We start from the raw sequence: 23,841 nt of genomic DNA, 5'->3' as shown, positions 1-23,841 counted from the left end.
ATGCCCTGGAGATTCTCCCAAAGTCTCGTGGGCAGTGGGAAAACCTGCCCACCTGTCCCCAGAGTACTGCCTGGACTGCAGTCGTGCTTCCAGAAGCCTGATGTCAGGTGCGCCTGGGCACACCCACTGAGGTGCAGCTTGCCTCACCCCTCACCCTACCTGATGGGTGGGGGCCCTGCCTCACTTTCACCCTACCTGATGGGTGGGGGCCCTCCCTTGCACTCTAGAGCTCAGGTGACGTCAGTTCCAGAAGATGTCTTACTCACAATGTCCCCTGTGCCCTTGTACATGCTGTTCCCTCTGCTTGGAATGCCCTTCCAACTAACTGCCTACTCTGTCAATTCCCTCTTGCCCGTATCGCCTACGAAACCTTCTCTTGGCTTAGATACAAGGAGGCTTTCCTGGGTCCTTCCCGCCAAGACGGCAGTCTGCTGCTCCATAACCATTTTAATTTGTCTGTCTGTCCACCAGGCTGAGAGGATTTGTCCCATTCTCAGCTATCTCTCCACCGACTAGCACAATGAATGGCCAGCACTTTTTGGTGTTTGACGAGTCAATGGCTTGGTTCCCCTGCACATGGGGTACCCCTCTCCTTGGTGGCTGCCCTCCCCCTACACTCAGGGATGTAGTTGGAATTCTGGGCCCCATCCTGGGGTCCCACAGCAACTCCCACCCTCTGACCGAGGTCTCCAGTTGGAGCCCACTGGGCATCACCTCCAGGATTAGTCCTGGACTGACCATGCCTGAGCCTTTCCAAAGCCTGGTCATGTGGGCAACGTACAAAAATAGTAAGTGGTTCCCCTGGCAACCACCACAGCAGATGGTAACCAGCACGGACAGTCTTGGAAAGCCTTGAGACCGGGAGGAAAAGAAAGCCCGTTCTGACTGGCAGCTATTCTGCCCCGAGCCGGGCCACGGGCCCATCTGAGCTGCCTCTCCTCCTCTCCGGGCTTCCTGGGGATCACCTGCTCTGAAGCCCAAAGGGAAAAAAATGAGCTAGAAGGAGTCACCCATCTGCCCATACGATGCACCGCTCTCAGTCCCTGTGTTGCCGCCTCCGTCCCCTCCCAGGGGGCCAGTGAGGACCTCCACTGGCTGCCCTGCCCCAACCAGATGAGGCCTCCGGCACGAGACTCAGTCTTGCTGCCGGAGGCCTCATATCAGGTGTGTCCGCTGTGCCAAGCTTGTCCCAGGCCTCCCCTGGACTGTCTGGGTCTCTGCCCAAGTCCTCAGGCCCCTGGCTCTGGGCCCTCCCCCACCCTCCAGCCAGGCCCACAACCTTGTTCTCACCAGCCCTCCCCCCACTGCTCAGTCTCAGCCCCGCCTGAGCCCCTGCTCTTGTCTGCACCAGCTCCGCTCTAGGACATGCACAGGGCTTGGGGCTCCACAGGCTGAGCTTCTGGAGGCCCCTGGGGTGTGGGAGTCAGGGGGCAGGAGCTGCCGAGGGTGGCAGGAGAAGAGACCAGAAAAGCACTGCCAGAGGGTGACACCAGAGTGAGCTGCAGACTGTCCTCGGAAGCCGGGTTCTAGTAGAAGCCCTGAGAGGGAAAAACCAGCAGCTGAGAGGGGAAGGTCAGAAGCAGGACCTGGAGTGAGACCCCGAGGCGTCTGGAAGGGGAAGCCCAAGGTGTCCAGGGATGCTTGGTGGGCATGGCCCTATTTGGGGCCGGCCTGGCCAATCCTGCTGCAGCTGTCTCTTCCCTGTTCGGGAGCCAGACTTTGACTCCCCTCTCATTCCCCCTCGTCCCTGCGATACTGACTTTGCCGCATCCTCCTGGCCGTGGTCACCTCCACTCGGGCAAGCGCACCCCCGTACTCGCCCCTCACGGCTGCCCCTGCTTCCTGCCTCCTCTGCCCACTCACCCCGCTCCTTAGTGTTGCTGCGGACCTCTTGCCTGCGTCTCCTGCTGTGTCGATAACATCACAAACGCGGCACCTCCCTGGCGAGGCATGGGCCGTGTGTCGCCACTGGGTATCTGCTACTTCATTTGATCCCCTGCGAGGAGGTACGAACATCCTGCAGATGACAGACCGGGTCTCAGCAAGAATGAGTAACTTGCCAGGGAAACCACACCTCTGCTGCTGACTAGGTCCTAGATTCCTGGGATTCCAACCCAGGTCTTCCTTCCATCCTGTGTTCTTCTCACCCTGTCTCCTTCCACCTGGGCATTGGCTCGGCTAGGGGAGGCCCATCCCAGGGCAGGTGGAACTGGGATGCAGCAGGCTGGTCTGGTGGCAGACACTCTGAGGTTCTCTTGAATGAGACTCCTTTGCGCTAAGGACGTGCGACACCCGGTCAGGGTGCTGAGCCCCATGGCATCACCCAGAGGGAGGCGGTGTGATCCAGGCCCACCTGTGGGAGCTCATAGCCCGATGGTGGCAGCCACAGCCTACCTCAGGGACAGGTGAGGCCATGGGACCAGCGATAACCACATGGAGGGCAGCTGAGCCACGGCTGGGGGCCGCTTGGGCTCGTCTCTGCATGTTGCTGCCCCTGCTGCCCAGGGCCCTGAGGTAAGGGTTTGACCTCAGCATTGAGCAGCCTCCCAGGAGCCGGACCCCAGAAACACATCTGTTACCCTCCTGCCTGAGCCCTCCCTCCCCCTCTTTCCCATGTAGCCACGACCCTCCCCTTAACCGGCAGCTATAACCCTCCCTCTGGTCCTCACCATCCTGCCAAAGCTCAGGCAGTCTCCTTCCCCCAATTTATTAATTTCCGCAGATTTCACATATCCATTCACCAAAGAACCGTGTGCGTATTTCATGCCTCCTATGTGTCCAGCAGCAGTCCAGGTCTCGGGGGTGGGGTGGGGAGTGGTGGCATGGGGAGAGAAGCCAGGAAAATAAGTGCAGGAAAATAAATGCAAAAGCTATCCCCGCTCTCAAGGCTCCAAGGAGGAGAGCAGTAAGCTGAGCTGCCAAAAGGTTTCCCCGGCACCAGGAGCTGGTGATCCGGGAGGACCCCAGCCACAGGGTCTTGAGAGGGGCATGAAGGCTAGGGCACGAAGGTGCCGAGAGATGTTGGGATCTTCATGGAAGCTTTTGGCCCACCCGTGACCCCCGTGCATGGGACAAGAGTGCCTCCTGGTGGTTGATTCATGGAACGCTCCAGCAGCTGTTGTGTAAAGCCCAGAGGATTAAGCTCCCCTCAAGAACTTCTATTTTTGGTTCCCAATATTTCCATAATGAAACGCTAACGGGAGCAGCCAGAGGCTTCTCAAAGGACCCGGAAGCTGTACTGCCGAACTCCTGCGTTCTGGTATGGGTTCTCCAGGGGTCAGATCTGCTCTTTGCTCTCGGGTGCAAGTCTCTTCCATGTGGGCTGATTAAAGGGTCCCAGGGCAGCGACCATATGTTCGCTTTGTTGAGCCTGGCCTCAGAGGGAATGCTGTGTGCACATTCAGAGTGACGTGTTGGAAAGAACACTGGATCCAGGATCAGGAGGCTTGGACGCTCGCCCCACGCTCCACGTCAGCCGCTAACCAGTGGTGAGATACTTGTTACAATAATAGCTACATTTTATTCAGTATTTACTGAATTGTATCAGGAGCTTTAGGTACACGACATTGATCCTCACAACAAACCTCCGATGTTGGGATTATTATGAGTTCCATTTTACAGGTGAAGAAATCAAGGCACAGAGAGGTTGAGTAATTTTCCCAAGCTTACAGTGTGTGGCAGTCAGGACTTAGGTTCATGTTTCTGGAGACCCAGTGGGCTACACTGAATTATGGACCTAAAAGAATCGGAAACTAGTGGCAGGGTCCGCAGAGTGGTGTTTTTAGATGTCCCCAGGTGATCGTGGCGTGGAGCCATCTTCAGAATCTATAGAATCGTGCCTCACAGCAGCTCTAGCATTCAATGAGCCCAATGCCATCTACGGTCCAGGAGGTGAAGTTATGACAAGGGAGAAGCCTGGCTTAGGCTCCAATCCCCCTGCGTGGACAGCTGCCCACAAGCACAGCAGACTGATCCTCCTGCCTGCCATGCTCTCAATCTGGAAATGGAGAGCGACCGCCTTCTACAACTTTGTTCTCAGAGTGTTAAGCCTCCATACCCCTCATTCATAGATCCACCACCCATCCGTTCATCCATCACAGCTCATCTAGAAGGTTTTATACTTTTAAGTCGGTGCATTTGACAAACCCTTATTGAGACCTACTGTGTGCCAGGTGCTGGGCTAGATCCTGAGACTGCGGTGGTATAGGAAGCCAGCACGGCCCTGCCCTTGTGAGTTGCTACCTAGAGGAGATTGGCAATAAACACACCATGAAAACACAGAATTGCACGCCAACATGTGCTGTGCAGGAAAAGACTACACGCAGTGATGGAGAAAAACAGGGTGGCAGGGGCCCTAATTAGACAGAGTGGGCTGGGATGATCTCTCTGAGGAGGTGACAATTAAACCGAGACAGTTAAACCAGTTTTAGCTTGTTCCTTCCATTGGCACCGGGGTTCCACTGTGTTTACTACGTGCTGAGCAATGTAGCACAGACCTTGCTTTTCTCTGAGCTCCTGAGCGCCTCCTCCAGGACGGTGAGGCGGGCCCTATGATGTCTCCTCCGCCAGATGTCCCTCCGGAGATGAAGAATTTTGAGCTTCCTTTTGACAGAAGCTCTCAAACCAGGGGCTGTTTGGCGGTGGGATGGAAACAGGGCGCAGGCGCTGGCAGTTGAGAATCCGAGAAGTCTCTGCCCGTCAGAGCCATGAAGTTCCCCGACAGCCCTGATACCCACGGGGCAGGACTCACAATCCAGCTTGCAGGGAGGGAGCTTGTGGTCTGTGGGGATACACACACACACACACACGTGTGCAAGAGGGGAGACTCCAGCTCATGGGTGTGCTGGTCTCCTCACCCCCCTTCTGCTTTGCTGGGGCTGACCCGGGGCAATCCACTTCCGGCTTTGCCAGCGGCGGCCTGTTGGACTGTGCCAGTAGGAGGCGCTCTAGGGGGCCGGAAAGCCCGAGGGGAGGCCCGCCCCTCCCTGTTTACCTCCTGTTCCTGCCAAGGCCCCTCAAGTGTTGCTTCACCCCAGCAGCAACCGAATCCAATTTGCAGTATTCCAACACTTGGGAAATTCTGTCGCCCTTCCCCCGCCCTGAGAACGTCACCACCAGCTGGCAGGCTCCCCCACCTCTGACCTCTGGGTCTCAACCCATGCAGGGATCACCCCTGTTTCTAAGTTTTAACGATTCCAAATGCTTCCGGTTGGTGCCGGGCCCTGGGCTGGCGGTGCCTCCAGCAGCTGCCACCTCCGTGACACATTTTTAGCATTCTCTGACATTAGTATCAGGTGGCCCAAACCATTTTCTGGTCTCTGGGGGATTTTGCGCCCGGGGTGGGCTCCGGGAAGAGCAAAAACAGTTTTTTGACCCCCCGCAGGTGGTTAATAACTGATGTCCTCTGAGAAAGAAGTTTGTCCTGGGAGAGGTCAGTCTGTTCTCAGCTCCTCCCCGTGCAGACCTCAGCACCTCCGGGAGAAGGGACAGCGAGGGAAGAGGGGCCAAGCGCCATCTCAGGTCCAGCTGTCTCTGGCACACCTCACTTCACCCCACCACTCCTTATCCCTGGCCTGGCCCGGCCTGCCCACAGAGCGCCCCCTGGAGGTGAGGCCGCGGGCTTCTCTATGGCTCACCGTGTGCCTGTGAAGGTTCTGAAGAAGGGGTGGTCGTTCTGGAACGTTCCTCCTTGAGTGTGGTATGGCCATGCCTCAAGCCCAGGCCAGAGCAGACGCTCCGGAAGATCTGCTGCACGACTAAGGCACAGGGTGGCTGCCCTGTCACCTACCCACAAGGTCACCCGCCCCTGCAGCAGCCCCACAGGACTGGCCAGCCAGCAGCCGTGCCCTGAGAAGGTGGACCATTCAGTTCCGGTGTTGGAAAATTCCAATGGATCATAGCAGCGGAGGGAGCTGAGGGCACTGAGGTGCAACTCTTGAGCTGGGTGGCCAATGCAAGCGGAACTGAGGGGGCAGCTGGGCAGAGGTGGGAGAGACATGACAGGAGACTCTGGGGCCTTTGGGGGGAAGAACAAGGATGTGCTGCCTCAGATTCTCAGAGTTTCTGTTTCCTTTCCCATTCGTGTCTTTCTTGCCAATAAAATCTCTTCCTGAAGTGACTTGACTGAGTCTTTGTATCCTTGCTACCAGAAAAGCCCAGGATGTGGAACCTAAGGGGGAGCCTGGCAGCAAGGGAAGGAGAAGGGAAAGGAAGGGGAAGGGGAAGGGGAAAGGGAAGGGAAAGGGGAAAGGGAGGGGAGGGGCATGGGGAGGGGGAGGGGAAGGGAAGAGGAAGGGAAGGGAAAAAAAGGAACCAGCATTTACTGAAGACCTGCTATGTGACAGGCACTGCTCAGAGAGCAGCTCTGGTGGATGGGGGGTGGGCGGGGAGCAGGGGGAGGGTTGGAAGGACAGTCTCAGAAGAAGGGGTGGGTAGTGGAAGGCTAGATGACAGAACCCGCACAAAGCAGGCAGGACAGGTGGCAGGAAGCTGGGCCACCAGGCAGGACCCACTCTCTACCCTGACATACTTTCCTGCTGTCTAGCTCTTCTGGGTTTTGGTGGTGAGGGCGGAGAGTGAGGGGAAGATACAATTTCTCAACCAAAAGCAAACAAAGAAACACTGTGCAAAACATAGCCCTGCTGCCAGAGACACCGGGCCAGCTGTGTGGGTCAACACGGCTGGCATGTGTCGCAGGCTTTTGAGAGATGTGCAGATGTTCAGGTGTACCCGAAGAGTCCACCCGGTTCCAGTTCATGAAGGGTGCCCCCTACCATGGGGTGTTTCTGAAGGGACTGATATCAAAAGCCCTCGTGTTCATCCAGCTCCTTTTTGCACCTCTCAAAATCTTTCACGGCTACCGGCTCAGTTGATGTTCAAACATCTGGGACCCCCATCTCCCCAGCCATGTAAGTCTGGGGTGAAAAAATGGTCACATGAACATGCACTAACAGTCTTTCTTGGGCTTGGTGCCTCCCTCAGCCCCCATGTGGGACCTCCAGGTTTCGCCTTTGGGGTTATCCCAAGGAAGTCTCATGGCTGAGCTCAGGAGCTGGGTCCTTCCTACCTCAGCTCCAGTTTTCTGAGGTGACATTTGCAGCAACTGCCCTCAGTACCTCCAAAGCTCGAGAAGGTGCAACATCAAGGGGTTGGGGGAAGGATGGGATGGGTGGAATACTGCCCATGCAGCTAGCGGCTCCCATGGGTTGAGCCAGACAGCCACATCCTGCCTCTCTGCCCAGGGCCATATGAGCCCTTCCAATACTGGTGGCCTTGGGTCTCTGGATTTCACAAGGTTCTTAGGCAAGCAGCCTTGCCTGTGGTCTCCCCAGATGCAAACCCTTAGGGGCCAGGTTAGAAGCAGAACTGAGTGACCAACACTGAGTGGTTCCCCAAGTTGTCCTTCCTCCTTTCCCCAGGAATGTGCCCTTCCTCCCCAGGAATGTGCTCACCACTCTGGGCCAAGACCATCTGCCTTTTCTCTTCGAATGAATTCTTTCTCAAAAGACACCAGTGGACTCCTGGAGTTCAAGCTCACAAGACATATCTGAATTTCAGAGCAAATCCCACCATGCATAGGTTTTATTATCTTCATGTCATGAGTGGGGAAACTGAGGTCCTAAACATTACATGACTTGCTGAGGTCACATAGAGTCTTCAGAGTCCTAATGCCTCATCAGTCCTATGTTCCTTTCCCCACATCACGCTATATATCACCTCCCAGTTGGACAGAAGTTTGTTTCAAGATGGCCACCATGACTGTCTGAACCCAGCAGGTCTAACACGGGTACTTTGAGGTATCACTGCAATGGCTCCCACCCAGACCCTGCATTGGAATCACCTTTGGTGCTTTGAAAAACACAGATTCGGGGCGTCTGGTGGCTCAGTCTGTTAAGCATCTGACTTCAGCTCAGGTCATGATCTCACAGTTTGTGAGTTTGAACCTCCCCCATTGGACTCTGTGCTGACAGCTCAAAGCCTGGAGCCTGCTTTAGATTCTGTGTCTCCCTCTCTCTCTCTGCCTCTCTCTCTCTCTCTCTCAAAAATAAACATTAAAAAATATATAAAAAGAAAAACACATATGCCAGGAGATTCTGGTATGCTAAATCCGGGTGAGCCCAGGCAACTATATGGTCGATTCTCATTATTCGAGGTAGTTATATTCTATAGAGTCTCTGGCAACAGTGAATTAGCAAACTCTGAACCTTTGCCCTTGGGGAAAATACAGGGTTAGGTTCTTGTGAGCCTCTGAACACAAACTTTTCATCAACTGAAACAATCGATAACCTTCTGTTTAAAGACTCTATTTGATACGTATTGCGGATCCATTAATGTTGAACTTGGCCATCAGCGCTGTAACTCAACGCCCGAACGAAGCTTGCCTAACACTGATCTTTTCTCTACAGGGCCCATCTCTTGTGCTCGGGAACACCAGACGGCCTGGCAGCGCTACCCTGGCGAAATCACCAACAAAACCACAAAAATCCAAAAAAGCACGGCACTACTCAGACTGAGAACAGGACACTCGGTTCCAGTGTGGGAGCAGACATGAGAAGGCAGAGCATCGTCTCGTGGCCTCAGCTGGGAATGTCCAGGCAGGCAACTCAGATTTTTACCACTCTGCATGTTGTTCCCAAAGGACCACAAAACAGCCCTGAGTATTGCTCTGGGGGTAACACATTTTAGTAGGTAGATAAACTGGCAAATGAAATCCATGAGTGCTGCGGATCCATTGCATTTTCAAGGCTCTGTTTGCCCAGCAACGTGCCGCGTCTTACGGCAACTGGCAGCGGGAGTTGTAAGGAGGTGGCAGAAGGTCCAGAGGACAGGCTGAGGGGTGAGTGGGCTGCTAGGGAGGGTCTGCTGAGGAGGGCAGCTGCGGTGGCTTCTAGGCTATGACTCTGCCCTTGTCTCTGCACCCAAATCACTAGAAATCCTGGATGTCCTTGCCTCTGCAAGCTGGTGGCTCAGGATTCAGGATGCGGCTTCTCTACAGAAATCACGTTTGGTAGGCTGGTCCTCAGCCTGGGTCACAGAGGTCCACTCCATGCCTAGTTAGATAAAGTGGTGGCATCATGGGGCACAGGTCCAAGCCCTCACTGCAGCTTTCCACTCCCACCCCAGGGCTCAGGGCTTCAGGCAGTGCTGGGTGGGGGTTCCTCAAGGGTGGTCTCAGGTGGAGACTGAGGACAGGCAGTGGGGGAGGTCTGTCTTTTGTAAGGTAGGGTGACAGCCGGGGTCTATGTTTTCAGTAGGGAAGGGGCACAGGCATCTGGGGGTGGGGAAATGGAGAGGAGGTCTGTGAGGACAAGCCGGGGAAGGGACATTCTGCAGCCATAAGCCTCCCTGCACTTGCTGCCCACTGGGTCACAGACATCCTCTGAGGTCATGGGCATGGGTTCCAGGGGCCTCCAGCGGCTCAGCAGGCATTTCCAGGTGGGGGGTGTCCAGCCAGGACTGTGTCAGACCTGAGGCCAAGGCCAAGCCTTGTGCTGCCTTGCTAGCTCTCCCTTCCGGCACAGGAGCCCGGGTGAGTTGGGACACCCTCCTCCCGCCTCGAGCTGACACCTGAACACCCCACCCCTGCCTCAGACACTCTTGTTTGCCCTTTCCCCCACCCCCTCCCAGGTCCAGCTGAAGTGGGGGTGGGTGTGGGCGGAAGGAGTAGCAGGACAAGGGACAGGGCGGGCCCCAGGAGATATAAACCATGATAAACACACAACCTTGCTTTATGTGAGAACTGCGGCTTATCTTGTGTGCATACTTCTTCTCCAAGGCACCCGTCACAGCTTTCTTAGGCTCAGGGATACCCCTGGTTTGACCCGATCCCTTGTTTGCCACAAGACGGAAAAGGGTGGAGGCCTGATCCAGTCTATTCCAAAGCAGGTAAACAGAATTCACAGTTCAACCTTCTTCAGGAAGCTCTGAGCCCAGGGCTCAGAGGAGGACTTGGGTCCTGGCCAGGGAGCCCTGGGGAGTGGCCTCAGGTGACTAATGGCCGATGTCTGTCTGCTCTTAGGGGGATGAGCATTTCCTGGCATTGGGGAGGAATGAGGTGTGAGGGTAGAAGGCTCCAGGGCTGAGCTGGGGAAGAGGATTTGAGACGGAGCTTGTACCAGGCCTTAGAATCAGTGCCTGTCTTACCTGCGCTGGGCCTAGGAGCTCAGGGTCCTGCCCACCCTCTAGCTCACTGGGCTGCCAGCTGTGTGTGTGGGAGGGAAGATGACCCTTCTGGGAAGCCCCTGTCCTGGGGTTATTGCAGCTTCCAGAAGGACTGGGGTCGAGGGGATGAGGTTCGTGCTCAGAACCTGTGAGGAACCATGACAGGACAGCAAGCTCCTTGAACCTGTATCTCCAGAATTTTTCTCACTGTCTTTTTTTTTTTTTTAATGTTTATTTATTTTTGAGAGAGAGAGAAACAGAGCGTGAGTGGGGGAGGAACAGAGAGAGAGGGAGACGCAGAGTCCAAAGCAGGCTCCAGGCTCTGAGCTGTTAGCACAGAGCCCGACACAGGGCTCAAACCCATGAACCATGAGATCATGACCTGAGCCGAAGTCAGACACTTACCCTCTCACTGTCTCTTTTTAAAGGGTTTAATGTTTATAAGCTTGAAACAAAACAAAACAAAAAAATCCTGGGGTGCCTGGGTGGCTCAGTCAGTTAATCATCGGACTCTTGGTTTTGGCTCAGGTCATGATCGGGTTTGTGGGTTCGAGCCCTGCATCAGGCTCTGCACTGACACTGCTTGGGATTCTCTCTCTCTCCCTCTCTCTCTGCCCCTCCCCAGCTTGCATGCTTTCTCTCTTTCAAAATAAATAAATAAACTTAAAAAAAATCCTAATTGATGACTGTCTTACTTCTTTTCCTCCCTAAATGGGTCCGTTCTCTCCCTCTCCCCTTTCCTCCGTTTTTCCTTCCTCATTCAAACATTTATTTAACATTTGCTACAGACCAGGGGCTGGGGACAAGCTGGTTTCTCCCTAAACTGATGCCTTTGCTTGTGGACCCCCTCCGGCTGCCCAGCCCCCACTGTGCCCTTCACCCACCTCGACGGAAACCACCACCTCACGGGGCAGCCGGGAGGGCGGTAGTATGTGCCCCACTCCACCCAGGTGCCATGCACAGCCTGCCGGGCATCTGGCATTCCTTTCGGCCCCTGCTGGCCCTGGCTGAGGTTTGTGACCTGCCCTGGTAGCAGGGGTCTCTTCCTGGAGGATGTCAGTTTGCCCTTCCTGGGCTCCGCCCCTGCCTTCATTCATAGCCCACTCACCCTGGTGCCTCACTCTGCGCAGCTGCAGGGCTCTGGGCTCCTATATGGGGCTCTCTTTGGGACAGGCTTGCACGCCTGTGTGTGTGTGTGTGTGTGTGTGCACGTTTGCACTTCCACACTCTCCCCATCAGCCTGGGAACTCCCCAAGGGCAGGAATTATTTTTCTTCTTCCCTCTGGACACTTGGTCTATGGTCCTGACCAACTGTCCTGATGTCCTAAGGGAAGGAACACTGGAGCCCCAGGCAGGATTTCGAGGGGAGAAGAATCAGAAAGCTGTCCCTTGCTGCTTCTTCCCTGTCCCACCCCTGCCCCCCCAAGCCTGGCATGCGCAGGGTGGTCACCTCAAATGGGCTTTCCGGGACTCTGGCTGGCGGAGAGGGGGTGCTGAGCCAGGACAGGCAAGGCCCCCTACAAGACAGGGAGAGCCCAACAAGGAGTACTCTGGGATGGCTTTTAAACGCGGCTCCATGAGGTGAACCTAGGAGCTTTTGCAGGTGGCCCCAGGGCCTGGGGCATGAGGGGCCTCATGGGGTGGTGGAGGAGGCAGGGCCCCCGCCCCTCGACCCTTGCATCAGTCAGTGTAACTCCCCCATTTTTATCCGGCTGCTGTCTGCTTGCATTTGAAGAATGTGCTTCTGCAGCCTCAAAGGTTAGCAAACCTTCAGCCTACCCTAAGCCTACAGCTTTCCTCTGTTCAAATGATCCTCTAGCCCCCAGTCAGGGGTTGTGGCCCTGTGGCTGTAGGACTCCAGCCCCCAGTCCCCCTCACGCTGTTAGTTGGAGAAGGCAGGCCCAGGGCTAGCTCAGGGCTATGAGTGCAGCACGTGTGGATGAGAATCAGATCGGGAGGGTGGGGGAGACAGGGACGGGGTGCTTCTGTGGCCCTAGGTCTCAGGGGTGCCGGGATCCCAGATGAGGGAAAAAGCCCTTGCCTAGGAGTCCAAAGACATGGCTCTGCTTCTGGCTACCATTCACCAGCATGGGGCCCCAGGGATCCTAAGGAGTTGACTCAACTTTCTTACCTGTGCAAAGGGAGGTGACACCCTCTGCCTGTACCTATGGGTTATACTGTGGAGCTCAGTGTGCTTTAAAGACTGCCAAGTTTGGGGGCACCTGGGTGGCTCAGTTGGTTGAGTGTCCAACTTTGGCTCAGGTCATGATCTCGTGGTTCGTGAGTTCAAGCCCCACATTGGGATCTGTGCTGACAGCTCAGAGCCTGGAGTCTTCTTCAAGTTCTGTCTCCCTCTCTCTCTGCTCCTCCCCTACTCATGCTCTGTCTCTCTCTCTCTCTCAAAAATGAATAAACATTAAAAAATAATTTTAAAAGCCTGTCAAGTTTTGCTGTTCATATGCAAGGTGCTGCTATGGCTATGGGCACTGTCACCAGGGGGCAATGAGGGTCAGGGCTGTCCTGGGGACTCAGAGCAGCTCCTGGGCTGGTGCTTCTGAGCTGAGCTTTACAGGAACTAGAGAGAGTCACCAGCTCAGTCGTGGGCAGGGGATCATTTGGGAGGTCACAGCCAGACCCCCCCCCCCCATCCTTGGTACTGTGTGGGCTTTTAGAGGTTTTGCTAAAAATGGAGTGGGTGTCCCTAGGCACCCTCAGAGGGCTCCAGAGCCTTTGGGGACAGTGTTAGGCATAACACTGGGACTTTCAGAGTCAGCCCCAGGACACAAATCGTTATTTCCACCCTTCAACAGCTTACCTAACCTGCCTGCCCCAATCTGCGTGGTACAAGACCCCACCTTCACCCCAGAGAAGCAGGGCAGGGTGTGGCCTGCCATGTCTGGACTGGTGGCTGAGTGGGGTGGGGCGGGGAGGGGGGCCAGAAGAGGGGGAGCTTGGATGGGGAGAAGCTCACATCAGTGGTGGGGTGGAGACTGCCTCCTGAGAGAGGGAAGCAAGCAGGCGGCACCTCAGGAGTGGCTCACGGCAGGGAGAGTTGACCTGCCAAAGGACTGTGAAGTAACAGGTCTGCAGGTCCCAGGAGGGGAGCCGGCCCACCCAGAGAAAGCCTGTCAGCATTGCAAACAACCCGGGGCCAGGAGGACAGTGAGTCCCAGGCTGCACGAGCACCCAGGGCTGCCCTGACCACGGGCATCTTGGGACCATCTCTGTGTTCCAGAAGTCATTCATGCTCGCAGGGAAGAACAATGCGAGTGAGAAATATACGATGAGAAGGAAGATTCTCCTCCCTCCCCACCACTGGCCTCTGGCCCCTTTGAAGCCAGGCCCAATAAAACAATCCCTAACTTGGGAAGGCCAAGGATGTGAATTTACATGGCCTTACACCTGTGGGTATGTCTGCATTTCCGCGTGACAGCCCCAACTCTCAACCCCACTGCTCATGGGCAATCTGCTCCTACAGCTAGAGCACACACCAGATTCTGGAAACCGAACCTCTTCCTTGTCCCAACAGGCCTACGGCGGCCACAGCTTTGCTGTCTCTGAATGCCCAGCAGCTCTTGCTGGCCCCTGACCTTGCCGACGCTTCCGTCTAGAGTCTTTTCTTGAACCCCATCAGCCCCTGTTTTGCATGTGCCTTCTGTTCTGCCAGAACTGCCAGAGACAAGGCCGGATGCTCTGAGCCTCAGTTTCCCCATCCTTATGTTGGGAATGATAATGACATCTGACTTACCTTTGTAACCTTGGAGCTGGTGTTTTAGGACATGCTTCCCTTTGGGAGGAGCTGGGAAGGTGTACGGCCGAGGGTCACAGGGGAGACAGGCAGGAGGGGTCCTGTCAACATTTTGCAGGCAGGGACAGAGATTGCTCATGGGGTGCAAAGCTCATATGTATGCCGCCTAGGTCTCTGCTCAGATGACCAGCAGGGTGGGTGCTTGTGTCCTGGGATTAGGATGGATGGGATCACCCTGTGGTCCAGCCAGGCTGGGACAGCTCAAAATACCCACCCTCCAAGAGCCCTGCTCTTGCCGCCCTGTGAACATGATTCCCAGCCCTCCTGTATGGGGGGGGGGGGGGGGTTGGTGGAAGACAGAATAATGACCCCACAGAGATGCCCCTACCCTGATCCCTGGAATCTGTGAATATGGCAAAAGGGACTTGGCAGGTGTGACTAAGTGAAGGATCTTGAGATGGGGAGAGTATTCTGGATTTTCTGCATGGGCCCTAAATATAATCACAGGGTCCTTGTACAAGAGATGCAGGAGGGTCAGATAGTAACACTAGTGTCAGAAGCCGAGGTAGGAGTGATAATGTGAGCCTCCGGAAGGAACTCAGACCTGCAGACACCTTGCGTTTAGCCCCGTGAGACTCATTCTGGAGATCTGGCCTCCAAAACCATAAGATGATAAACTGGCATTGTTTTAAGCCACCAAGTGATAGTTTTTTTTGTAATATTTATTAATTTTTTGGGGAGAGTGCAAGCGGGGGAGGGGCAGAGAGAGGGGGGCAGAGGATCTGAAGCAACCCCCGCGCTGACAACAGCGAGCCTGACGTGAGGCTCAAACTCTATGAGCTTCGAGATCACGACCTGAGCTGAGGTCGGATGCTCAACCAACTGAGCCACCCAGGCGTCCCTGTGATAGTTTTGTTACAGCAGCAACAGGAAGCTAATACACAGGGTCAGGGCCAGGCCCGGAGGGAGACAATGGTAAATGCTGGGCTCTGATCCGTTCCAGAAGCAGCTGCTCACCAGAGACCTGACTGTACTTCACAGGGCCTCAGTGTCCTCACTTTGGTCCAGGAGGCATAAGTACTTCTTTTTCCAGGTGAAATGCTGGTACTAATTACTTTATATCTGAAGGGTCTCAAACTCCAGTGTCATCAGCAGCTGCAGTAATGTGGTAACTTGCTCGAGAGAGTGGGAGGGTATAAGGCAATGGGAAATAGGGGGGCCCGTGGCAAACTGGAGAAAACACGCCTTGCTTAAAGACATCGACTTTAAGTAACAAGGAAAGCAATAAATCCAGCCAAATAAAATCTATATATAATACATCTTTGTGGCTGGTCGATGGGAGTTTCAGATCCCATATTAACCTGTGGTTCCGGCTGACTCCAAAGAGAGGTGGTCCATGGGGTAAAGAGCAGCAGTGGATGTGATGAGCGCCTCTCAGCCCTAGCTGCTGCTTGGAGTTACCCCCATGCCCCAACCAAGATCTCTACCACTCGTAGCCTATGTTTTATAAAAGGGGGTTTTGATACGGAGCCAGGGGAGACCCATCGGACCTGTTGGCCAGCCAGCTCTGCCTCGCTTCCCTCATCCTTCCCAACCTGCACAAATCCCTCAAAGTCTACCCTGGGGACATTGTCCCTTCAGCTCTGGGGCATAACCTCTCTCCTTCCTCTCCAGCAAGGGAGGCCCTTGTGTGGAACAACCAAGAGGTTACCATTGTTGAGTCAAGATTTAACCAATGCAAACCATGGGTGGGCATGCTGCGGACTCAGAAAAGAGGGACGCTGTCTCAAAAGAGGAGGGGAACACAGATGTCATGGGACAGGTCGTGGGCATCGGAGTGAGGCAGACATGGGTGAGTCCCACTTCATCACTTATCAGCTTTGTGACTTTGGGTAACATACTTAACCTCTCTGAGCCTCGTTTTTCCCATTTTTTAAAAATAATTTAAAAAATTTTAATGTTTGTTTATTTTTGAGAGAGAGCGAGCACGGAGAGGGGCAGAGAGAGGAGGACAGAGGATCCGAAGCAGGCTCTGCGCTGACAGCATCGAGCCTGATGCGGGGCTTGAATTCCCAAACTGTGAGATCATGACCTGAGCCGAAGCTGGATGCTCAACTGACTGAGCCACCCAGGAGCCCCGTCAGTTTTCCCACTTCTAAAATGGGAACAATACTTTACTGTATTGTTGTTGTGTAGATTAAATCAGATAATGTACACGAAAGGCAGTATCTGGCCTAGAAGAGGAGCTCTGCACACAGACTCTGGACAAGGGTGCCTTGGGTTAGAATTCTCTTTAGTGGCTGTGTGGCCTCGAGCAAGCTATTTCGTGTTTCTGTGCAGAATTTCCTCACCTGCAAAATGGGTTCACTGACGTTCTAGAGGGCTGTTGGGAGGATGTGATGGGATACCACATGTCAAGGACCTAGGCCAGGCCTGGACTCCATAAAGACTCCATGAGCATGTGAATTATTTATTAGGTCCATCCCGGCATTGGTGAGCTCATGTCTTCTGTGCCTGCTGGGCCCTGGGCTGTGTTTCTGGGATGGGGAATGGAGAAGCCAGAACTGTTCCCTGGTTTTATTCTCCCCACACCTGTCTGCCTAGTTCTTTTCTCTGGTTCCCCTAACCTGGATACTCCACCATCGTCACCTCTGCCCTATCGTCTGTGACCTCCCCAGGCAGGGGAGCAGCCCCTGGCGGCCCCAGACCGCGGGGAGCAGGGCCACTGGGTTCCGTGGTCTGTAGGGGGGAGGCGCCTGGGGCTGCCCTCTGTCTGAGAAACTCCATTCGTCACCACAGAGGATGAGCACTGAGCTGCACCCCCTCTGCTGGCCAGCACACGTGCTAGGCGGTCTGGGATGAATCACTTCCCACGCTGTGTTGTCATCCAGGCTTGAAACAGAGGCCCTGTGTGCAGCTTTTGTGTGTACGGTTTCTTTCCATTCCATGATTCAGAAAATGCCACTCACTCAGCCATGTGATCCCCTAATCTTCTGCCAAGGAACTGAGTGAGTGCAAAGGTTTGCTGGAAAACCCTTGAAGGACGGGGGAGGGCAGCTGCGTTTGCCAGAAAGTGGACTGAGCCAAGAAAACTGCAAGTTGGAATTCATGAAACCATCATCGGGAAAAGAGCACGGGGGGTGGGGGGTGGGTTAGGTATTATGAGACCAGAGACCCGCCCACAACAGCAGCTGTTGGTGTGCAAAGGGCCCTAATGTGGTTGTGCACAGATTTCCACCTGCGCCAGCCCCACAAAGATAATGGGATTATTTTGTCTGATTATGAATGTAAAACTTGTTCGTGCAAAAATTCCAATCAATACAGAAAAGTATAAAAAGGAAAGGACGTATCTCCCCGTGTGCTATGACCAGACGTTGTTTTCATCCACTGAGACACTGTCCATGCATCTTCAGGCCCAGAACTGCCAGCTTCTTGTCCCTTGAGCTACTGGCCGTAGCCCAGGTCTGATCCTGTCTCCTGCTCCTGTCCTGGGACACGGTGCCTCCAAACACATGGGGAGGTTTGCCAGATCTGGACCCCAGCATCTGGGTTCTAGGCCCAACTTGGCCATTAGCTTGCGGTGTGCCCTTAGGCAAATCACTCCGAGTCCCGCTTTTCTATTCAGTGAAACATGGGATAATAAGTGGACTGATTTGTTGGGAGGATGAACGGCATGAGTGGGTATGAAGACTGCAAACCCAATAATCTCTTCAAATACAAGGGAGTGCTGGCTTGATGCCCGTTCCCCCGCCGTGGCTTCGTTAACCCCAGGGCGGTGCGGAACCAGCCACCTTCTCCACAAGCTCTTCTCCAGACACCCTCACGATTGGCTCAGAGCAGGGAGGGCCCAGGCTGGGGCCCCCGGTCACGGCAGCACCACACCTGCACACCGGCCCGGCACGGGGGCCAGCAGGCACCCAGTTCGGAAGAATTCAAAGCCCTGTCTTGTCACCAGTTTTGAACCAAGATAACTCTCCTCCCTCACCTCCCACACAGGTGGATACTCATTCTCGCCAAGGCTGGGCTAACCCTCAGCGTCATTCCTGCTCAGACGCACTCTCTGATTTCAGGAACCTTTGTGAATCCCCCAATTTGTGGTATCATTTGTATGTTGTAAATGAGTTTTAGTAAAGTCCTTAGCTTGAAAAGAGGTTGTGTACTTACAGCAGGGACGGTAATGACACTATAAGGATATTAGTTTAGCTATTCAAACGACCACATTTTTTTTTAATGGTTATTTATTTTGAAAGAGAGAGAGTGCGAGTGCATACGTGAGTGGGAGAGGGGAAGAGAGGGAGGGACAGGGAGAGAGACGATCCCAAGTAGGCTCCTTGCCATCAGTGAAGAGCCTGACTCTGGGCTCAATCCCATGAACAGTGAGATCATGAGCTAAGCCGAAATCGAGTCAGATGCTTACCCGACTGAGCCACTCAGGCGTCCCAAACTATCTCTTATATTCATCTCTCTAACACACCTAAACTTGCACGTTGGGGACCATCACCTTTGCCATGTTATGGCAGAGTTAAAGAAGGCTCAGGAGCACCTGAGTGGCTCAGTCTGTTAAGCGTCCGACTCTGGATCTTGGCTCAGGTCACGATCTCACGGTTTGTGAGTTCAGGTCCCACATCGGACTCTGTGCTGATGGTGTGGAGCTTGCTTGGGGCTCTCTCTGTCTCTCCCCCTCTCACTGTGTCCCTCCCTGCTTGTGTGTGCTGTCTCTCTCTCTCTCCCCCAAAATAAGTAAATAAATAATTTTAATTAAAAAAAAAGAAGGCTCAGGGGACATGTCTCTAAGTAGCACCATATTTCCTCGTGACCCCAGACCCCGTTTCCTGTGCCTCTGCCTCCCCGGCTTCCCTCTAGCAGAGCCAGCTCTGACTTTGTTCCTACCGGGTCCATGCAGTCTGGAGGCAGGAAGCCCCAGGTGGACAGCGCAGCTCCCGTGGGAGAGCGAGGCCAGGCTGACCACTGTAACCAGTCACTCCTGCACCCTATCATTCGGCTCTGTGCTCACAGACCGTCCCCATGTGGATGCCGGTGACGGCAGCCCTTCAGTCACCTGGGCGAGCGTCCAACCTTTTCCCACAAAAAACAAGACCTGCCTGTTCCTGTGTCTGGGTACTGACCTCCGGTCCCCTGATCCGAGGCCCTGCTCCCACTGTCTGTCCCCTGGCCCCTCGAGGTTCCCTTAAGCCCCAGGCAGGAGACAGGCAGGGGTTCCACCCGCCCCCCACCCCCCTGTCCAAGTGCCTTCTGTCTGCGGTGAGAAGGCACAGACACACAGCGTGGGCCCTGGGCCTTGCCTAACTGGCAGGGCCCTCCCTCCAGCCCATCCTAATTTACTTGGAGCAAACAGCCACGCCTCCTGACAGGAAGCAGCAAAGCGAGGACTCGAACCCGGGTCTTCTCATGCTGTACCACACGTTACCTTGTTCAGACTGTGGCGAGGCCTGAGAATCCAGCATCCCTAAAAGCCAGCCTTGGGATGGAGGAAGCGAAGCTGGGAGGCAGGTGGTGGCCATGAGGAGGTGAGGCAGTACAGTGATGCAGGATTAACCGGGAGGGGCCCGTGTGGCTCTCAGCCCTAGGCCGCGCTGAGGCTGCCAGAGTGTTGTAATGATAAATAAATGTGTCGTAATAATCATAATTGCTCTGACCGTGGCAGGTAGTACATAGTGAGCACTTACTGTATGCTAAGCGTGGGGCTAAAATGCCGTACCTGTAGTACTTCGTTTTCTCCTCACGGTCACCTGCTGACATAGCTGCCATTGTCACCCTCCATTTTATAGATGAGGCGGCTGAAGGTTGCAGTGGTTCCACAACTTGCCCAAAGGCATCGTCTCACAGGTGGAAGATGTGAGATGAGAATCCAGGCTCTCTGACCTCGTGTTCCACTCTCCCTAACTTCTGTAAAATCTGCTCCTCAAAAACAACAAAAACAAAGATATAGTCTACCCTACCCAGAAGGTGGGTCAGGAGTATCAGGTCTGCTGAGGAAAGCTGAATGTGTTACTGATGTGTGAGCATTCATCTGGCTTCAGCACCAGGAGTCCCTGTCGCCCCAGGATCTGGGAGGCCCTCAGGGTCTTGCCAATGGCGTGGGGGCGGCAGGAGGGGCCTCCTGGAAGCAAACGGGGTCTCCTGATCCAGGGCCGGCGAACCGTGGCCAGACCACCCTCCCCTCCACACATCCCTGCATTTGTTCCTGGCATACGAGGAGGAAGTCCAGTAAATTATGCCAGGACTGGCTGGTGAGAAGCAGGGAAGAATAAATGGCAAATTCATAAAATGGATTTTTAAAGTATGTGGATTTTTTTAAGTTTTTCCATTTTGAGAGAGAGAGAGAGACAGCACAGGCGGGAGAGGGGCAGAAAGAGGTGGGGCTTGAACTCACGAACCTCAAGGTCATGACCTGAGCCAAAGTCAGTTTCTCAACTGACTGAGCCACCCAGGTGTCCCTAAAGTATGTAATTGATGGTAGGATTTCAATGATAAACATCCACCAGAAATATACGGCTTAGTTTGGCTTCAAACAAGGTATGTTAATTCAAACAATTTAATTTACTGACAGTCCTCACGGTTTACAGGTCACCTGTGTGGCCTCTCTACTCATTAGTGGAAGAGTAGACAAGCTGACTGAAAGTGACTGTCATGTGACCTTGTGCAAAACATAGGTTGTAATACCACTGTATATAAGTGTTGCAAAAGCAGACGGGGAAACATTTAGATGCGTGGCTCTTTAATTTTTCTGCCCGTGATAAGAAACATATTTTATATCACAGCCAAGTGCACATACACGCAAACACACACACACACACACACACACACACACACACACACACACACACCCAGCTGCACCCATCTAAAAACAAATATCCCTAAAACAATTTTTAACGATATTACATGAAATGCATCTGGTATTTTTTATTTTATGCCATTTCATTTAAGTCAAATGTGATTTGAGATGCACTAAATTTTTTTTTTTCATGATCCATAATGTGTGGCAACCCACAGTTTAAAAAAACTAGCTGACCATACTGACAGCAAGAAAAAGGAACAGACTGGATACTCTGTCTGTCTTGATTCCCCCTTGGATATAAATTCCCCCAGATCAGAGGCTGTGCCCTCCCACCAGTCCGAGCGGGGACTCTGCATAATGGATCTCTGGAAAACACAGACACTGTGTGGCAAACACCGGGACTCTGAGCAGACAGGGGACTAGGTTCCAGGGGAGAAGGCAGGGGTGCCCCTCCAGAGTCAATATTTAAGTGGGATTCACTTAGCCATAGAATGATCTTCAGGGAGGGGGAAATAGGCTGAATGAGGGTGGTGAACGGGATAGAGGGCGGGTAATGGCAAAGTGCTCCCCAAAGTAGTTTTGGGCGTCGCTGTGTGATCGGCACAAAGTAGGGGGATAGCAAATCGTTCAGAATAGAGACTAGGGAGACAGCCTTCAAATCCTGGCTGCATCACCTCAGCTGTGTGACTGTGGGTGGGCCATTGCCTCTATGCCTCAATTTCCTCATCTATCAAATGAGGACATAATAATATTTAACCCTTTAGGCTGTGACGTATCAAGATGCCAGCTGATGCTAAACAAGAAGTTGGCTAACCTGCCCACACAAATCAGGCTCCACCTCTTGCCGGCGAAGGTCACTTTATATAAAGCATAAAATAGCTCATGTTATGGGGCGCCTGGGTGGCTCAGTCGTTAGAGCATATTTTTAAAAAAAATCTTTAAGTGTATTTATGTATTTTGAGAGAGAGCTTGTACACCAGCAGGGGAGGGGCAGAGAGAAGGAGAGACAGAATCCCAAGCAGGCTCTGTGCCATCAGCACAGAGCCCCACGTGGGGCTCAAACTCACGAACTGTCTGCACTTAACCCGACTGCGCCACCCAGGTGCCCTTGCGCCTCCGACTCTTGATTTTGGCTCAGGTCATGATCTTACGGTTTGTGGGATTGAGCCCCGAGTCGGGGTCGTGCTGACAGCGTGGACCCTGCTTGGGACTCTCTCTCTGCCCCTTCCCTGCTGGAGCATGCACGTGCCCGCGTGCATGTGCTCTTTCAAAATAAATAAATAAACTTAAAAAGAAAAACCAAAACAGCTCGTGTGAAGTGGTGCATAAGGGGTGGCAAGTGTTCCAACCCCAGAGATGCTACACAGCAACAGAGACAGCTGCTCCATGAGAGGTCAAAGGTGGGATTCAAAACACTCCCACCCAAAGTTGGAGGCAGGGAGGTTGGTCTTCAGGCTCAATAGCACTCAATAAATTAATATTAAGACCCATCATTACGTAAATCATACTTCTTTCCGGTTACCTGTTTCCTGTGTCTATCTGCACAATGCGAGGTAACTGCCTTCCAGCCCTCACCACCGCTCTCCGCGGGTGAGGACCATTGAGCCACTTCTCCCAGTTCTGGGAACGAGCTGGAACAAGCACGGGGGTGGAGTTAGTCCTCAGCAAAGGCCTCTGGGTGCAGAGTTCTCAACCCTCAGGGTGCATCCCGTCTTCCCACATAATCTTTGCACAGCCCAGAGTTAAAGATCCCTTGAGTGTTGTTGTAGATTTCCTTTGTCTGGGTTCTCAGGCTCAAAATGTGTGGGCAGGTCGGTGGCTTTCTTCCACTCTGCATAAGTGGGAGGGAGGTGCCTGAGGACTCAGGTGTGGCTTAGTAACTCCAAAATCACACACTGTCCCTGGCACTTGTCTGGAATGCACCAGTAAAGGAAAGGACGGATGAGTTTTTTTCTCCCCATCCCCAATTGCTCAGTCAGGGCACTGGCTTCTTTTGCCTGCAGGAACTCCCTCCCACCAGCCCTATCCATATTCATAGTCCACACTTTTGCTAGAAAGATCTTTTTCAAGTGCAAACGTGATCCTGTTACTCTTTCTCCCTATATTACGGCCCCTGCTTAAGCCCTTGGCAGGCGTCCCACTGCCTACGGTGCATTTCAGAGTCCCTTCACCGCAGAGCCTCAGCTCAGTTCTTCAGCCTCGCCTTTCCCCACCCCTAGGAACCCTATGGCCTCACCAAACACCTTGCCTCCCCTGAATGTGCAACACACTCTCAAACTTACACGCTTTTGTCCCTGCCATTCCCTGTCCCTTGCCTGTTGTGGCTGTGCCAGCGGGCTAGCCTCATTGTAGAGAATTGCCATGCTCCGTGGAAACACCATGTTCTCTGGGAACCTTTTCCACTCTGCAGTCCCAGGAGCAAATTCTTCAGGCTCCCACAGTTGTCTTACCTTGACTGTTCCTGCCAAGCTGCCCCAAAGGCTCTGCTGGCTTCCAGCTCTGGCCACTAGAGGGCAGTGCAGTGTAGCTGAGCGTCCGGCCTGGCAGCCCCAGGAGGCCGTGAGCAAGGGGCTCACCAGAGGCTGACTCTGCTCTCCCTCTTTCCTTAACACACACCACTGTTTGGGCCTTGCCACACCTCTTGGAATGTTGCACAGCCCCCCTCTCGGGCCTCCTGGCCTCTGCCACTCCCCCTTCACTCTTTTATGCACATGGCTGCCCCAATTTCCTCCCTTAACTGTTATTTTGATCACCTTTCCCTCTTCTCCACCCCACCCCACCCTTCCTCAAGAACATTCAGTAGCTCCTTGTTTCCATATTAACCCCAAACATCTCATTTTTGGGTTTCTTTTGTTTATGAAAGTGTTGCCGCTTCAATAACAATGAAAAGTTAAAGAAAAATATTTCATAAGTCCATTCCTTGATTTTCTTATGTTTTACTTTCTCTTTTTCTGCGTGTGTGTGTGTGTGTGTGCACATGTGCGCACACATATGTGTATTTGTGGTTGTGGTCAGAGCATTGATACAATCTTAAATTTAACAGTTTTGGCCTGTTTTGAAATTGTAGACAATTTTTCAAGTTACCATTTGTCTTTATAATATGACTCAATATGTCAATATGAAGGAATTTCAG

The 23,841-nt window shown here is 53.6% G+C and overlaps 1 protein-coding gene across 7 annotated transcripts in view; it reads right to left on the bottom strand.

Moving 5' to 3' along the window:
• PACC1 (proton activated chloride channel 1) overlaps nucleotides 1-23,841 on the bottom strand; it is a 167,829-nt gene that overhangs the window by 57,015 nt on the left and 86,973 nt on the right. For 5 of the 7 annotated variants that reach the window (XM_060643881.3, XM_060643876.3, XM_060643880.3 and 2 more), the window contains 2 exons: nucleotides 22,231-22,339; nucleotides 19,629-19,831 (listed from right to left, as the gene is read on the bottom strand). In XM_060643881.3, the coding sequence (XP_060499864.1) occupies nucleotides 19,629-19,678 (50 nt within the window). In that variant the 5' untranslated portion in view covers nucleotides 19,679-19,831; nucleotides 22,231-22,339. The remainder of the gene's footprint in view (nucleotides 1-19,628; nucleotides 19,832-22,230; nucleotides 22,340-23,841) is intronic. The other 2 variants (XM_078441315.2, XM_060643879.3) reach the window with 2 other exon arrangements.

Source organism: Panthera onca, chromosome F1 (genome assembly GCF_046562875.1).
Source record: "Panthera onca isolate mPanOnc1 chromosome F1, mPanOnc1 haplotype 2, whole genome shotgun sequence".
NCBI lineage: Eukaryota > Metazoa > Chordata > Mammalia > Carnivora > Felidae > Panthera > Panthera onca.
The sequence above is the reverse complement of the archived record's forward strand: the minus strand, read 5'-3'. Positions and strand labels throughout refer to the sequence as shown.